The following is a 17,873-nucleotide window of genomic DNA, read 5'->3' as shown; positions in this document are numbered from 1 at the left end:
TGCTGGGTGCCTCAGCTGGAGCGGGGCCCCGTGGGGTGAGGGGCACCCGTTGCTGCCCGTGGCACCAGGCTGTGCGGAGGGTGCTTTTGGGGACAAACGTTGCTTTTGGAAAGTATCCTTTTTTTATTTCGCTTGGGAGTGAGGGAGCCAGGTGCTTGGTTATCCCGGAGACGAGGTGCCCCTCTGAAATTTGGGTGGAATTGGCTGGTGAAAATTGAGTTTTTTCCAATGGTTTTTGGGTGAAAATCGTGTTTTTTTCCAATGTTTTTTGGCAAGCAGGACGGGCCAACCCTGCTCTGCCGCCATTACGGGGCTCGGGAAGCCAGAGTTAAAGGTTGGTTTGTCTGGGGTGAAGATAGATAAAGAGAAACATTTTGGTGTATTTTATTTTTTTGGGCTTTTTTTTCATCTGTAACTACCAAATTTTATTTTTGTGGGCTTCTTGTTTTTCGAAGAAAAATGGATTGAAGCAGCTGTTCCTTCATGATACGCTGTTTTGAAACAAAAAGCTAAAATATTTAGTTTTGGAAATGAGAGGAGACATCCCAATCGCGCCGCATCCCCTGCGTTTTCCCCCAGGCAACAAAAAAAGCCCCCTGGATTTGGCACATGGGGACAAAGAAGCTGTTTTTTTTAGGAAGAAAAAAACATTTTTTCCTGGGAAATGCCGCATCTTCCTTGCAAGGGGCTCCGAAGATGGAACCGGCTCTTTGCTCTAGTGGGAAAAATGCAAAGCAACTGTCAAAAAATCATCGTTTAAACTGGGTTATGATTAAAAGGTCCTGGATAAAAGGGATGAAATGCCCATCACAGGACAAATTCGGCGCAAGTTCTCCCACCGGCTGCGCTCGGAGCGTCCTGCCCCGGCACCGGGCCGGGAGCGCTGAGTGTCCCCAGCCAAAAGTGAGCGGCAGCCCCGCTTGCCACCGTGGGAGCTCGTGGTGTTCGGACGCTGCTCGGGGTCAGGTTTTGCAGGTGTAAGAAGAATTAAGAAAGCGGGGAGGTGCCTTTGCTTTGCCTCTCCCGTCGTTTCGGCTCCAGGGGATTTTCCTCCAGGACGCTGGGGCAGCGCCGAGGCTGCCAGCCACCACTGCCACTGTGGGTTTTCCCCGCCCGATGCCACTGGCGGGGAAACCACAGCCAGGAAACCACTAATGTGAGCGGCGAAAGCCGGGCGGTTGCCTGCAGCGGCGCTCACACGCACGACGTGGGACCGGAGACCCCCGGGGGTGGCCGAGCCAGCTCTGATGGAGGAGATGCAGTTTTATTAGGGGTCAGGGACGAGGCTGGACCAACGTTGCAACACTTCTGCTCAACCTCTCCCCCAAGAGCATCTTCTCCCTCCGACTCCTTCAGCATCGGGGAAGTTTTAAGGACCCGAGGGACAAACCTCCTCCCTCCGGTGACCCAGACGTCAGCTCCCAGGCTGGCAAAACCCAATTAATTTCCCCAGCTGCACATCGAGTATCTGCAGGGAAGAAAGGGAAGAGCTCCAATGGTCACACGCAAATACCGTCCTCTTATTTATTATTCTTTTCCCTTTTGGTGAGGAGCAGATTTCAGGCTCCGCTTTACATGACAAAGGAGCAAAGAGCCTTTCCTCTTCCCCCCGCCTGCCCTCCCATTGTGAAACAGCTTTAATATCTTCCAGTTATTATTTTAAGCCGATTTCCTAAGGAAACGGGTCTCGTATATTACATGCCTATGCATATGTCCATCTGTCAGGCATCCCCCCAGCCTGGCACAATAGTCAACTCGCAGGTAAAGACTGCAAAGATCGTGTGTGGGGAGAGGAATTCCACACATGTGTGTGCATCCGCCCCCGTCCCGCTCTTCGGCGTTTTAAGCCGTTTTGGGAGGCGCGGAGGGTCGCACGTCCCCGCGAGCGTTCCATCTGGGCGAGGTTTTGAGGAAACTGGATAATATTTGCTCTGAATACATTGAAACCACGCGCCCCCGGGGACAAACGTCGGTGCTATCTGGCCATCTGGTCGCTTTTGCCGTAATTAAATGAACAAAAACGACGATAGCGCGGGTTGGTCACGGGGCTGTTGCCAGAACAAATCAATAACTGCAGTAAAATCAGATTGCTTATATCAAATCTTCAAATGCCATTAGGTGGGGACAGGCTGAATCATCTTAAATTCGTATCTGCGGTACAAGAGGTACAATTAGAAGAGCTAATATTATAGGGCAGTATCGACTTGTCATTTGGGATTGTATATATCTCTGCACGATGATGACTCTGTCTGTCGGCTTGCAGTAGAGTATTAGTTTCAGAGAATTGAAAACTTCCATATAAATCTCTTTTTTTTCCCCTCTTCTAATGACCTCTGGCAGGCTCAGCCTTTGTAGCATGAAGCTCCCCCACTCTGTGCTTCTTCCAGCGCCGCTTTTAGGACTGAACATCACAGGAACTGGCAAATCCAGACGTGAAAGTGGTTAGTGAGGGCTCTGCTGACCTGGTAACCGGCCCGGTCTCCTCCCCGGCACCGCCAGCCCTTCCCTGGAGGGATTTCAGGGCAATATAGCAATTCACGAGCCAAACGGCTCAGCCACGCTCAATTTTCCAGCTGTTTTGGTGGAGAAAAACCCACGTTTTCTTTGTTTCTGCAAGGTGTCTGCGACAACTACGAAATGTCTGCTGTTGGTGTCTAATCTCACTCTTCCCTCACCTTTGTGCTACAATACACTCCGTTTGGGGCTCTGCATGTGCTGGTTCCCACCTGCCTGTGCCCTGCCTCTGCTCCCCACCGCTGCGTCCCTTCAAAGCAGGATCCTGCACGCCAGGCCCTGGCCGGCAGCGCCGTGGGCGATGCGAGCTGCACCTGGCCCAGCTTGGTTCCACCGCACCCGGCGTGCCCGACCCCAGCCTGTCAGGAAAGTGGTATTTCCATGCCAGCAGGTCAGGCGCAGGCGAAACGGTGCAGAGCAGAGCTGAGCCTGCCCTTACAGCAGTAAGGAGACACCGCAGCTATTTTATTCCTCTTCTGGCTTAATTTTATTGTTTGTGGTGATGGTTGGTACGAGAAACCAGGCTATCTCCCCTGTGGATCTACACGCAGCCACGGCTCTCAAGAGACTCTCGCCTTCCCAAGGCTGCTTTCTCTGAAGGTTTCCAATATCTCCTTGCAGGCGCAGGCAGCCCTGCCTCGCTGCCCGTATCCCGTCCCTCGCTGCCTGTCTCCCATCCCTTGCGCTGTCTCCGGGACGTGCAGCATGGGGAAGGAGCCAGCCCGAACCTCTCTCGTAGGCACCGCTGGCGCTGCTCTCACAGAGCCCCAATTGTTCAAAGCGCTCAATCCTCCCTGATATCCGTCGTTTTTTTCCCAGAAAAATCGTCAAGTACAGCCTTGCTCCGGCTGTGTGGACGGTTTGCTGGATCTCTGGCAAGCTGCGATGTCAGCTATTTGCTCGGCAGGCAAGCGGTGGTTTGTGCCCCGACGTGACGGAGGCGCGTGCAACTGGCACCAGGGCGTTCGGGCGCGCTGAGATTAGCGTACGATGGTTCCGGCCCCCCAGGAAAAGGCCATCCCTGTCAGTAACCCCATTCGAGGACCACACTCTTTAAGTGAGCGGGGCAAGCGCGGTGAACATCATACGCTGAGCTGGGTGGGTGACGCACAGCTGCGGCGCAGGTAGCACGAAGGACCGAACTCGAGATCCAGATTTTGCCCGGGCAGCTGATTCCCCCAGGTCAGGTGTGTGAAAAACAACCTGGTGTTTATTCTGCGGCACCGGGAGGCAATAACATCTGGAGGATTTCTGCCCTGGGCATCGGCGCCACAAGCCCCACTCTGCAGCAAAACCGCGGTGCCGCGGGAGCTGGGGCTTTGCACGAAGCCTGCTCTTGCCTTACGGCTGCAAGAAATGCAGTGTATATCGAAGGGGAGGGATATTCATCAGCTATGACTTCAAATCCCTCCCACAGCAGCTTTCAAAGAGTTTTGTTTTCAAAGGCCCCTTCTGAGACTGAAATCTGCCCTGAGACTGAGCTTTCTGATCCTAGGGCGAGGCAGAAATGTGCTGTGAAACCCGCATGCAGATCCCGATTTCACTTCAGTAAGGAAATAGCTTTAGTTCAATGAAGTCGGGACTTCTCCCCGGTACTTTTCACACACAAAGCAATGCGCTTCTTTTCCTTTAACTTCAAACCCCCTCACACATTCCTCCCGTCATCCTCTCCGCTGCCTCTGGTACAGCTTTGCCTTCGGAGCCCACTAAATGCTTTGCAGACCTTTCTCTCCTCGCCTCCGTCTTAGGCATTTTCCAGTCCAGCTGCTGCCCTTGCATATAATGAAAGCGTTTTTCCTCCTGTCCCCAGTGATTTTTTTACAAACGCTGCGTGTCATCAGCTGCTGACCAGGTTCTTCCGCTCTAAATGTAAAATACTCCTTCAGGTTCTCAGGTTTTGCTGCCCCTCTCCCTCAATTGTTCCTCTGCTTCCTGATTTTTGGGGGGTTTTATGGGGGTTCCTTCTCTCTTCCTACTGTGCCTCATCTCGCAGCTGAGCTTCCCCAGGGCGTGCAAGTAACTCGAAGGTACTGGGCTGTGGGCGTTTACTCGGGAATCACAAACTCTCCCGGTCATCGTGATCTTGCCAATTGTTTTGTCCTGTGTGTTTCTACATGAAAATCATAGAATCATTAAGTTTGGAAAAGACCTCTGGGACCATCAAGTCCAACCAGCAGCCCAACACCCCCAGGCCTCCTAAACCGTGTCCCCAAGTGCCATGTCTGCACGGTGTTTGAACCCCCCCAGGGATGGTGACTCCCCCACCTCTCTGGGCAGCCTGTGCCAGGGCCTGACCGCTCTGGCAGGGAAGACATTTTCCCTCATCTCCAACCTAAACCTCCCCTGACGCAGCTTGAGGCCGTTTCCTCTCTTCCCATCACTGGTGACTTGGGAGCAGAGACCAACCCCCCCTCACTCCAGCCCCTCTCAGGCAGCTGCAGAGAGTGAGAAGGGCTCCCCTCAGCCCCCTCTTCTCCAGGCTAAACCCCCGCAGCCCCCTCAGCCGCCCCCCAGCACACTTGTGCTCCAGACCCTGCCCCAGCCCCGCTGCCCTTCTCTGGACACGCTCCAGCCCCTCAAGGCCCTTCTTGTCCCGAGGGGCCCAAACCTGAGCCCAGCATTCGAGGTGGGGCCTCCCCAGGGCCGAGCACAGGGGCCCCAGCCCTGCCCGGCTCCTGCTGGCCACACCAGGGCTGACACAAGCCCGGGGGCTGGTGGCCTCCTTGGCCACCTGGCCACTGCTGGCTCATGCCCAGCCGGCTGTCAGCCAGCACCCCCAGGGCCTTCTCCGCCGGGCACTTCCCAGCCCCTCTGCCCCAGGCCTGGAGCGTTGCCTGGGGTTGGTGTGACCCAAGGGCAGGACCCGGCACTGGGCCTTGTTAAACCTCACACAACTGGCCTCGGCCCATGGATCCAGCCTGCCCAGGTCCCTCTGCAGAGCCTTCCTGCCCTCCAGCAGATCGACGCTCTCGCCCAGCTTGGTGTCACCTGCAAACTCACCGAGGGCACACTCAGTCCCTCTATCCAGATCATGGATAAAGACATTAAACAAAGCTGGCCCCAACACTGAGCCCTGGGGAGCCCCGCTCGTGACCGGCCGCCAGCTGGATTTAGCTCCGATCACCCCAACTCTCTGGGCTCGGCCACCAGCCGGGTTTTACCCAGCGAAGAGTCCACCCAGCCAAGCCATGAGCCGCCAGCTTCTCTAGGAGGGTGCTGGGGGAGACGGTGTCAAGTAAAGCCCAGGCAGAGACATCCACAGCCTTTCCCATAACCACTAGGTGGGTCACCCTGCCATAGAAGGGGATCAGAAACCTCTGGCATTTCTGAAGGATCCTGAAACTCCATTCAAGGTTGCAGTATTTCATGCCTCTCCCTTTTCCAGGCTTCTCCGCACCCTCCTGCTTGGCCGATCACATCCCCTTTGGTACAAGAAACTGGCTTTTTGCCTCCTGCTGCCTGATGTCTCAGCCGCGACCTCGAATGAGACGGGAACATTGTGCTCGCTCTGTGTTTGCATGGCCCCGAACACGCAGGCTTCGGTCCTTGGCTTGTGCCCAGAAATGGTGCATTAATCCTAATAATGATAATAATACTAAAGAAAACCAAAGGGGTGTTTCTGAGTTCTACTTCCCTAAGAGGAGCTTTCCTGAAAACCTGGATTTAGAAAAACTTGCCTCGTTACTGGTTTTTGTTTGTAGGAAGGGCCCTGAAAAAAGAATGACCTACAAAGGGGCTCTGTGGGCTCGCAGAACCTGGCAGGACAGCAAGTTTCCGGGCTCTCAGACTTGCCAGAAACATCTTGGCTCGTCGATTTTCCAGGGTGTTGCTTGTGTGCCCGGGAAAGCGGCCCTTGCGCTGAGGAGGGGGGGTGGGGTGTTGCTCAGAGGCCTGTGACCGGTGTCACGACGGGCTGAAACACAGAAAATTCTGTTAACACGTAGGGGAAAAAAACAAACAAACGAAAACCCCCAAAGTCCTCCACGAGGGCTGCACCGGCCGCCCCGAAAGGGCACGGGGGAGGCTGGAGGCCCCGGGGGGGCTGCGCCTCCCGCCGCCGCCATTCCGCGCCTCACGCGGGCGACAGCGGCGGGACGGCGGCGCCGCCACACACAGCGCCCGGCCCGGACTACATTTCCCATGATGCCCCGCGCCGCGGGGAGGCGGGAGGCGGGGCGGTGAGCCGCGGGGGGTGCCGGGAGTTGTAGTCCCGGCGGGGCGGCGGGCGGGAGGACTGCGTGTCCCGGCGTGCCCCGCGGGCCGTGAGGAGGCGGCGGCGGCGGCGGCGGCGGCAGCGGCGGGAGGGGCGGGCGGTCCCTGAGGGAGCCGAGGCGGCGATGTCGGTGCAGGTGGCAGCCCCTGCCGTGGAGCTGAAGGAGCTGAGCGGCCCCATGGATAAAGCGGCGGGGCCGCCGTGTGAGCCGGTGACCGCTCACCCTCCCGGGCACAGTGTGGCGGCGGCGGCTCCCTGCCCGCTGCCGGCTGCCGAGCGTGAGGCGGCCCCGGCGTCCTCCTCCTCCGGTGGCGAGCGGCCTCCGCTGAGCGGTTGCCCCGGGCTGTCCGCCGCCGCCGGGCTGCCTCCGGGCGCCGCCAAGGTACCTCAGGCTTCGGCCATGAAGCGGAGCGACCCTCACCACCCTCAGCACCGGCACCGCGACGGCGGCGACGGCGGCGGCGCGGCCGAGGCGCTCGTCAGCCCCGACGGCACCGTCACCGAGGCGCCGCGCACCGTCAAGAAGGTAACGGGGCGGGGGCGATAGGGACGCAGACACGGGGGGAGAGCACCCACGCCCCCCCACTCCCACCCCGAGCGTGGGGACCCCGCGCCCCCACCGGCGCACACCCTACCGGGGCAACCCTCCTGGCGCTCGGGGACACGGCCGTACCTCCCTCCCGGCAGGGACCGGCCCTGCGTGGAGGTCCCCGGTGCTCCCGTGTCCGTGGGGGCCGTGGAGGGGTGCTCCCGTGTCCGTGAGACTGCCCCCGTGGCTGTGGGGTCTGTTGGAGGTGTTCCTGTGGTCATGGAAGTGCTCCCGTGGCCGTGGCTACATTTCGGGCTCATGTTCCTCCGGGGATGCACACCCAGGGGTGGGTCTGCACGGGGTGCCCCATTCTCAGGGGTGACCCCTGGTTCCCCCCTATGTGTCTCCACCCTGTGAGTGAGTGTGGGGTGCACACAAACAGCGTGGATGTACCCACGGATGCGTGTGACCGACGTGATCCTGCCCTGGGGTGGTCCGTGTCAGCTGTGTGTCTGCCTGGACATGCGCCTGCCTTGTCGGGGATGTGCAGTTTACACACTCGCATCCATCGAGGAGCATGGGTACACGCCGGGTGTGTGTACGCTGTGTCCCCGCACACCCGGGCATGGGGGTGTTTGCGGGAAAAGCGTGTGCCAGGTACGTGAGCACCCGGGTGTGCGTGGGTTCACGTCGGGTTCACATCCCTGGGGTTATCTCCTCGCTTGGGAATAACAGATAGGCACCAGATAAAAACGTACAGCGAGGTGCCCGTCCCGTTAGCGTGGGAGGGACAATCAGACGTACCTGGTGTTCACACTGGGTGCGTGTGTGCCTCTGGGTGTACTGCTGGGTGCACGCTCGCACGCATCCAGGGGTGGGTGTGCACTGGGTGCCCGGTCCTTAGGGGTACCCCGCATCCGGCGCTTGCCCGTCTGGGTGTACGCTGGGAACACACGGACCGCAGTCTGCCTGTCCAGCGTGCGTTGGGTGTGGGCGCTATGTCCCCTGTCCCCTCGAATCGTGCCTGCCCTGCGAGCACGTGCCGAGCGCGCCGCTGCCCCACAGGTGTGCTACATGTGCTGGGCCTCTGGACGCATATGTTGTTTAGGCCTGCATACCCCCGAGGTACGTATGGGCGTACAGGAGTGCCCATAGCTGGTTATACGTGCGTCTGCAACCGCTGGTGTGCTTGGGCGTGAGCGCGCAGGCGTAGCTATGCATCCGCTGGTGCGATACGAACCCGCGCGTGTGGATACAGAGGTGGGTGTGCGCGTGTGCAGGATGTGTACTGGCATGTGTACAAACACGTGTATAGATGCGTGTGCACCTGCCTGTGTGCTGTGGCTGTATGCATGTGTGACACATGCCTTCACGTGCAGGGGAAGTACATCCGCACACTTATGTGGTGAGGTATCTACAGGGATGCACGCCCGTGCGCGCACACGTACCGATTTGATGGAGCACAAGTGTGCTGGGGGGCGGCTGAGGGAGCTGGGGGGGTTTAGCCTGGAGAAGAGGGGGCTGAGGGGAGCCCTTCTCGCTCTCTGCAGCTGCCTGAGAGGGGCTGGAGTGAGGGGGGGGTTGGTCTCTGCTCCCAAGTCACCAGTGATGGGACGAGAGGAAACGGCCTCAAGCTGCGTCAGGGGAGGTTTAGGTTGGAGATGAGGGAAAATGTCTTCATTGACAGAGTGGTCAGGCCCTGGCACAGGCTGCCCAGAGAGGTGGGGGAGTCACCATCCCTGGGGGGGTTCAAACACCGTGTAGACGTGGCACTTGGGGACATGGCTTAGGAGGCCTGGGGGTGTTGGGTTGGTGGTTGGACCTGATGATCCTAGAGGTCTTTTCTAACGTTAATTATTCTATGTTCCCTCCAGAGGAGGCCACAAAATGATCTGAGGGCTGGAGCCCCTCTGCTGTGAGGCTGGGCTGGGAGAGCTGGGGTTGTTCAGCCTGGGGAAGAGAAGGCTGCGGGGAGACCTTATTGCAGCCTTCCAGTGCTTAAAGGGGGACTGTAGGAAGGATGGGGACAGACTTTTTAGCAGGGACTGTTGCGATAGGACAAGGGGTGGTGTTTTTAAACTAAAAGAGGGGAGATTCAGAGTAGATATAACGAAGATACTTTTTTGCAATGAGGGTGGTGAGACACTGGCCCAGGCTGCCCAGAGGGGTGGTCGATGCCCCATCCCTGGAAACATTCCAGGCCAGGCTGGACGGGGCTCTGAGCGACCTGATCTGGTTGAAGATGTCCCTGCTCACGGCAGGGGGTTGGACGAGATGGCCTCTAAAGGTCCCTCCCGACCCAAACCATTCTGTGATTCTATGATTCCGTCAATACAATGTACGCATACACACATCTGTAGCTGCAGAAACACTGATGGAGATGGGTATATACGCACAAAGGCACTCCTGTTCTCCTCGGATGCCCACATATGGGTGCAGAGAAGCACCTTTGTGTGCGTAGGCACCCGTATGCCACGTGCGCAGGCATTGCACATCTGCCCGCGCCCAGCTGTGCAGACTTAGATGTCCTTGCAGACACTACTGCGTTGAGAGAGACACAGGCAGCCCCGCGTGCCTCATGTATGGGCATCCCCGCGCCTTTGCGTACGCAGATGATGTGCGTGTCAACATCCACCTGTAGATGCGCCTAAGTCCCCTCCCTGCCCTGTTCACGTAGACAGATCCATGCGTATCCAAGCTCCTCAGGCGATGCGCCCACGGACATAGCCGCTCCCTGTAGCGGGGGGATACGTGTACCCTCGTATAGATACAGCCATACGTCCCTCCATGTGGGTGTAGAGACATGCACATTCTCCCCAAGGACTGCTGGGTAGGAGCAACCCAAGTCGTTCGTGTCTGGCACCAACGGGAAGGCCCTTTGGATATCTCAGGAGAAGGAGTTCTCATCTGTGATGCAAGAACCTTTTGGGGAATGTAGGGGAAGAAGCGTCCCTGCCATAAGGGGAACATCCCCACTCGTGAAACTGTGGGGTGAAGACTTAATCTATGGACTTCCACCCTCTTTCACTGTTGCTCTGGTGTTCCTCTCCCTTCAGAAGGCCCAGGCTGAGGGATTTTGTCTCCATAACCATGATCTCCTGTGTGGCTTCCCTGAAATCGGAGTCTCTCCTAGGGACTCTGTGGGAAGGAGCACATCCCTGTAAGGCAAGGTCTGCCCATGAAGAGAGTCTGGATCAAGTGCTCCTTCATCCCCCTAGAAATCCCTGCTGCGGGGGGTTCAGTTCCTCTGTAAAGGACATTTTTCCACTAAGATTGTGACTTCCGTCCCCGGTGTCTGGAGCTTTCTCCTTTTGATAGCCTAATCCAATCTCTCTATTTTTAGAGACCCTCAGGGTATCCATATTTCTCCTCAAGTGTGCTTCATACTTCTTACACTCCTCCCTTATCCCTCTCTTTTTCTTGTTAAACCACACAAAGGGCGCCTCCTTGTACCCCGCTCCTGATGCCCAGCTCTCCCCTGGCCAGAGGAGCACAGTGTTAGAGGGCACGTTTGCACCGCTAAGTGCAGGAGGGAAGGGGAGTCTTGATGGTGGGCGATGGGGTCGTCATCGGAAACAGCTTGACAGGATCTGCATCGCTCTCCCTGGATGCTCCTCGAAGCGGCAGAGGGTGCCTTGTGAGAGAGGAGCAAAGGGTGCCAGGCTTTCAGGAGAAACCTGGATGCGGGAGGAAGAGCCAGCAAGCTTACGGAGCAGCAAAGCTCCCCAGCTGGCTCCCTTTGCTTTGGGTGATGAGTTTGTTTAGGAGCTGACAATCTGTCTGGTTGCTAGAGGAAGCGAGATGTGTTGATGGAGGGTATCTGGGAGTACGTACTGTTCCCTCGCTTCCTTTTCCCCCCTCCCGCACTGTTGCTTTCCAGCGACTTCAATGCATGCGTTCCAGAGACTTGAGAGGTTGTTAGGCATTTCATTTACCAGATTTACAAATCCAGAGTCCTTTCCGCCGTTTCTTAGGAAGTCATGTTATTTAAATAAAACACCAGATTTGGTAGCCGTAAAATTGTTCCCAATCCTGTGACTGAAAGATTGGGCACGCAGAGCCGAAGCATCTGTCGAAATAAGGTTTGGTACAAAAATAAGTCTAAAAGAAGCAGATAAATCTTTTAGTCAAATCCAATAGAACTTTGCTTTAGTACTTGAAGGAAAAGACTATTTAAAATACCTAAGCAGGACCATACCAAATTTGTAGTCAAACCAAGTAAACTGTATTTCTTACAGTGTTTCCTGGGCAAAAAAATTCTGATTTTCTTGAGTGATTTATATATTTTTGACACCGTCTCCCCCAGCACCCTCCTAGAGAAGCTGGCAGCTCATGGCTTGGCTGGGTGGACTCTTCGCTGGGTAAAACCTGGCTGGTGGCCGAGCCCAGAGAGTTGGGGTGAGCGGAGCTAAATCCAGTTGGCGGCCGGTCACGAGCGGGGCTCCCCAGGGCTCAGTGTTGGGGCCAGCCTTGTTTAATGTCTTTATCCATGATCTGGATAGAGGGACTGAGTGCGCCCTCGGTGAGTTTGCAGGTGACACCAAGCTGGGCGGGAGCGTCGATCTGCTGGAGGGCAGGAAGGCTCTGCAGAGGGACCTGGGCAGGCTGGATCCATGGGCCGAGGCCAGTTGTGTGAGGTTTAACAAGGCCAAGAACCAGGTCCTGCCCTTGGGTCACACCAACCCCAGGCAGCGCCCCAGGCCTGGGGCAGAGGGGCTGGGAAGTGCCCGGCGGAGAAGGCCCTGGGGGTGCTGGCTGACAGCCGGCTGGGCATGAGCCAGCAGTGCCCAGGTGGCCAAGGAGGCCACCAGCCCCCGGGCTTGTGTCAGCCCTGGTGTGGCCAGCAGGAGCCGGGCAGGGATGGGGCCCCTGTGCTCGGCACCGGGGAGGCCCCACCTCGAATGCTGGGCTCAGGTTTGGGCCCCTCGGGACAAGGAGGGCCTTGAGGGGCTGGAGCGTGTCCAGAGAAGGGCAGCGGGGCTGGGGCAGGGTCTGGAGCACAAGTGTGCTGGGGGGCGGCTGAGGGAGCTGGGGGGGTTTAGCCTGGAGAAGGGGAGGCTGAGGGGAGCCCTTCTCGCTCTCTGCAGCTGCCTGAGAGGGGCTGGAGTGAGGGGGGGTTGGTCTCTGCTCCCAAGTCACCAGTGATGGGACGAGAGGGAACGGCCTCAAGCTGCGTCAGGGGAGGTTTAGGTTGGAGATGAGGGAAAATGCCTTCCCTGCCAGAGCGGTCAGGGATTGGCACAGGCTGCCCAGAGAGGTGGGGGAGTCACCGTCCCTGGGGGGGTTCAAACACCGTGCAGACGTGGCACTTGGGGACACGGTTTAGGAGGCCTGAGGGCGTTGGGTTGGACCTGATGATCCTGGAGGTCTTTCCCAACCGTAACGATTCTATGATTCTATATATAGAAAGTACTGGGTTTTCTGGGCTTTTTTTCCCCTTTCCTTGAAACTTTAACATGGGTTAAGTAATGTGTGAAATAAATATTATTTCCTAGTTTTGACACAAGTTCCCAGTAATTAGCTGTGACTCTTCTTTCCTCTAATACCGCTCTCATTATAAAACTACTTTTATGTTGGCTTATTATTTTACTTATGCCTGCCTGTCTTTAGATGGGTTAATGAATATTTTACCTTGACAGAGTGGGGACAGAGTGCACATGCCCAGACTTGCAAGTATTAACAACCTTGCAGGGTTGTATTTTTATTTAGATGGTTGCTTAGTTTTGCTTTAATTTTCCAGCGGATGTGTAGTTCTGTTTCTGCAGTCTTGCACACCTGCTTGTACAAGAAATGATGGCGCTCCTACAAAGCCAGAGGCCAAAGTCAAGTACGCCGGGCTTGTCTTCATGACACCTGCAGAGGTGGTTCCTGTCAGATCTAGGTGAAGATCTCTGTAATCACGTTTTTGTTCTCTTCGGATTCTTGCTGTAGATCCGCACTCTCAAGAGATAGCTAGAAGACCTCATTTCTGAGGCGACATTGGACTTGACTTTTACAGCTGACTCTGACTCGTGGATGTGGCTGTGACCTTTACGTGCACCTACGCAGGTAGATTTAGCCGACCCCTGCTTGTCTGGCGCTGCTTCAGAGCTCACTGCCTCTGAGAAGGGCTGGTGAGCGGGTCTTTGGCCTGTGTCTGAGGCGTCGGCTGATGGGCCGAGCTCCGGGGGTGGTCCACATCTCCTCCTGCCTCTGACTGCGGGTCCAGACCCTCTCCCCTTCCCCTCCCGCCAGGTTCTCACACGGCTCCAACATGAGGGGGTAAAATTCCTCACTGAACTGGGTCAGTTTTCCGTCAGCGTGATTCCCCCCAGTGTGAGGTTAAGGAAGGGCTGGGGATGGCGCGGGAGAAGCGGCACCAGCAGGTCGGTGGCTGCGGGAGGGATGGAAAGGCCTCTCCGGCAGCAGCCGCCGGCATGCCAACGTGCCGGGGTGCCGGCTGCAGCTGCCGCGGGTGACTCAGGAGATGCGTGGTTTGTTCTGCCGTCCCCGCTCCCGGAGCAGGGTGAGCCGTGGGGCTGAGTAACAGCTTCAGGTGTCCCGGGCTAAACTTATCCGTGGATGTGAGTCAAGGCCCTGAGTCACATGAGTTGTTTATGGGTTTAGATTTGGACGTGTAATGGTGTTTTGATGACTAGACGATCGCTCAGTGGCTTCGGGGCAGGAGTGGCCGCTTATGTTTTGTGTTATTTCTTAGGGTATTCCTAGAGAAGTGACTGAAAGTCACAGAACTTCTGGAAATGTTGTGTGCAAGGGGTGGGAGTCTGTCAGGGGCTGTAATTAAGACCCCAAAACCGATTAGCTGGGTGATCTTAGCCTTGTCACAACAGCTCTGTGCCCCTCTTTAGCTGAGAGAAGAACGTATACTTAAACAGATTCACTTCTTGGTTTAATGATTCTTAACTACTTGGCAAGTAAAGCTTAGTAAATGCTTGTACACCATACTGGGAAGTTTAAACGACAGCAATTGTGTAGCTGCAAAGTTTTTGTATTAAGCATATACCAATTTACCAAACGAAAGGTTATTTTTCTTTAGTCCCCACCGCTCAGTACAGAAAGCACAGCTCACTCCTTGAATTTCAAGCTGTGTTCTTTTGCTCCTTAGCATCGTTAAAACAGAGGGTTTGGACTTGGAAGGGATTGATTTGCTGGTTTGTCGGTGCTGTTGATTCATTTAGTGGGCTAGAGCAGAGCACAGCTTGCTTTTCCAGAGCTCCGCCGCCTCTGCAGTGCCTGTGGCCGTAGAAAGCCGTGGCTTTTGTCCGTGGGCAAAGCAGAAAAAGCAAGGCGTGGAGGTGTACAGTAATGAGGTGCACATCCTTGTGTCATGTCGCCGCTTGAGCATAACCTTCCTAGCGGTCCTCGCTGTGAAACTCCTTGGTGAAGGGATTACCTCAGAATAAATGCCTGGTGCTCGCTAGACTGGCACATCACCTGACTGGTGAGCTGCGATGGGAGGTTTTATTCTGCTAAGACTATAAATGACTCTCATGTGGCTTGTCTAAATGACGATTCTGACCTTGACTCCCAGCAGATTTCATTGCCTGCGATGGAAGTGTAGCTTTTCCCTTGTAGACGTGTGTAAATTCCTTGTGACGTTCCCGCGTCATTCTGTGGGGCAGAGGGATTTTTTTTCTGGCGTGCGTGCGCTCCGTTTCATACATGCTTCTGCGTTGGCTTTTTCTATTCTCTCGTTCGAACCCCTAGCGATCACTTACGCTAGGTAATAAATGTTTCCCCCAAGGCCGAATTCCCAAGTGCCGCTCGTAATGAGTGTGGTTTGAATGCTGTTTAGTAAAATCTTATCATTGGAGGCCATATTCTTTTATTACATATAATACTCGTGGGCCTATCTCCCTGTGATTGCGGGCGGTTTAATTTTAGAAGGTGCCTGCGTGCGACTGCGCGGAACCGTGTACAAAGATCAATACGTCAACCTTTGGCATGGAGGCTCTGGAACGGAAGGGAAGATAAAAGAAGGTTAGGGGAAAAAGTGATTAAAAAGAAAAGTAATGGCTGTGAACGTGAGTAGGTGGTGGGCTGTAAAACATAATGATGTGGAAATGAGAAGCTGGGGTGCGGTTCAGGGTACCTCAAACCTTGCCACTGTGAATGGCAAACTTGCCGTTTGCCGTGAAGCTGCGGCACCGCACCTCTGTTGCTTTCTTAAGTAAAAAAACATTGAAACACATAATGATCTTTGTCTTTCCTGGAGGGACAGAAACCTGGTATTTGAATTTATGAACAATTAAAAGCTCAGTCTTAGCTTTGGCCCTGATTTGACGCTTGAAAGATGAGCAAGGTAAAGCAATTACGACGTTCGGAGCCATTTTTGACCTTTCAGGTTTTCTTTTTTAACTCTGTCTAGTGAATTGTAAAACAATGTGATGATTTAACTCGCGCAAGGAAGAGGTGGAGGTAAAGCTGAACAGAAACGCGCCAGGTAGCTCAGATGGAATAGGCAGATTTCTCCGTATGACCGAGCGACCTGCAGCGTTGGTTAAATTGAAGAATTCAAAAGACACAAAGAACAGAATCGCTCAGAATGTTGTATAGAGCAACTGCAGCGGTAGGATATGAAAACTATCCACCTAATTTTCTTCTTTGGCATTTATTTTCACCCTCAATTTTTCAGATTCAAGCCAGAGATCTGTGAGTAGAACCTCAGTCACGTGAAGGAAACCTTGTCCCTGAAGTATGACGGCTGATGCCCTGTTAAATTCCTGTATACAGAGATGAGCTGTGGGCAAGTTACAAAATCTAAATGATGAATGGAAGAGAGACAGCCCGAGAAATAAGGTCCAGCTTCTAAATAAAAATACCGGAGGCTGCTTGCCTTACATCCCAGCAAAACTGCTAGGTTCTAGGGCTTCAAATGAGCAACCCACAGACTAGGAGGAAAAGGGTGAATTAAGGATAAAAGAAGCTTTAAATATTTCTCGCTCAAAATCCTCTACGCTCAGGTCTGTGGTTAAAGGCATTTGTAGCAAAAAAAAATCCCACTGAAATACCTCAATTTCAGTCTAGAGACGCCATAATTAAGTTAGTTTCTTCCTTTCTTAACGAATGGCTACCGATGTCAGTTCAGGGTCTTTCTATCAAGACCTGGTGTGAATTTGGGGTGTCCTGTGCAGGGACAGGAGCTGGACTCGATGATCCTTGTGGGTCCGTTCCAGCTCAGGGCATTGTGATCCCAGAGCCCACTCACAGGTTGCTGCAGAGAGAAGCGAAGTCGATTCTGAACACCTAAGTTCAGTGCACGTGCACTGGATTAAGGGAAGACTTTCTGGGCTTTAAGCTAAACCCAATCTCTGAAATGGGAGAAGTCAGTAAGTGAGAAAATAGGGCTGAGGAATATGAAATAATGGTGGTTCTACAGGGAGCTTTGAGGTCAAAAGTTTAAGAAAATAATTTTTTTTTTTTTGAGATCACTTCTCAACTGACCATTTCCCTGCTTAAGGCCTTGAAGCAGTAAACTGCTGTTGTGCTTGCGCCTGCTAGCCGTGTACTGAATACCTTTAGAAAACGGGGGTTTTCTTTGCTTCTACTTATATTTTGGGAAGGCCAATGTTATCTAAGTATGTTGGCTTGGCATTTTTCATGTCAAAAAATGGTGCAGCTGTTCGTAGAGCAGGAACTCAGCCTTGCAGACAGAGCTGTTGATGAACTTGTTGTTGGCTTCCTAACGAAACTTGGAAACTCCTTATTTTCTGGAGGCGTGGCTCATCTAATCTGTGCTTACTCTGAAATACAAATCATAGGATTAGGAATACTGAGATGGGTTCTATCAGAAGTTGTTACTACTTATTCTGCAAAAGTGTACGTGAAGCTGGTTAAATTGGTGTCCTGATTTACGATGCTTCTCCCTGAGCATGAGCTTTCATATGGTTTGTGCTGTAGGGAGAACCTCTAACTAATTTTTAATTTATTACAGTATTGTTACTGGAAAATACATGTATAATTACATAAACATGTATTGAAATATTTTTTATTTTTATTATAGTAGAACTATGCACGGACTTCTGAAATGAAATGGTTGTTAAAGAGAGCAGAGGCTTTCGTGTGGCTTTCCAGAAGACTCTGTGCCCAGCAGAACAGTTCCCCGAGGTGACTGACATTTGCAGGGACTTCTCTGAGAATCGAATGACACGGTCACGCTTGTGTTCTTTTTATGTCTGAGATGAAAGGCCTTCCTGCAAATGTAACGTTGGGGTGCTCTAGAATAAGTGAGGATGGGTGAGAGCCTAGAACTAACCTTCCGCTGCACCTTTGAAAAGCTCTACTGTGGCCTTGGAATGTGTTGTAAGGTATTTTCCTGCTTTTGCAAGATAGCGCCGCTTCATCTCGGGTTTGTAGCTGGGGTGTCGATGCACTGAAATTAAGACCACTTGCCAATGTGTTTGGGGTTTCTGCTATGAAATGGAGATGGTCTCACCTCGTTCCCGAGGTGTCCCGAGTCGTTGTTAAATAGCACTCTATTACTGAGGCGTAGTTCCCACTGACTTAAGTCAGAGCTAGGAGTGCTCAGCACTTCTCATGGCTCGTGATCCAGACCTTCGAGGGGATCATAGAATCACAGAACGCCCTGAGTTGGAAGGGACCCACAAGGACCATCGA

General features: G+C 54.1%; 1 protein-coding gene across 1 annotated transcript in view; it reads left to right on the top strand.

Annotated features, from left to right (window-relative positions):
- Window positions 1-6,785: 6,785 nt before the first annotated feature.
- AHCYL2 (adenosylhomocysteinase like 2) overlaps window positions 6,786-17,873 on the top strand; it is a 116,478-nt gene continuing 105,390 nt past the window's right edge. Inside the window, exon 1 of the mRNA XM_075081791.1 lies at window positions 6,786-7,253. Within this exon, the coding sequence (XP_074937892.1) occupies window positions 6,852-7,253 (402 nt within the window). The 5' untranslated portion in view covers window positions 6,786-6,851. The remainder of the gene's footprint in view (window positions 7,254-17,873) is intronic.

Source organism: Phalacrocorax aristotelis, chromosome 1, assembly GCF_949628215.1.
Source record: "Phalacrocorax aristotelis chromosome 1, bGulAri2.1, whole genome shotgun sequence".
Taxonomy (NCBI): domain Eukaryota; kingdom Metazoa; phylum Chordata; class Aves; order Suliformes; family Phalacrocoracidae; genus Phalacrocorax; species Phalacrocorax aristotelis.
This window is presented reverse-complemented; position numbering and strand designations above follow the sequence as displayed.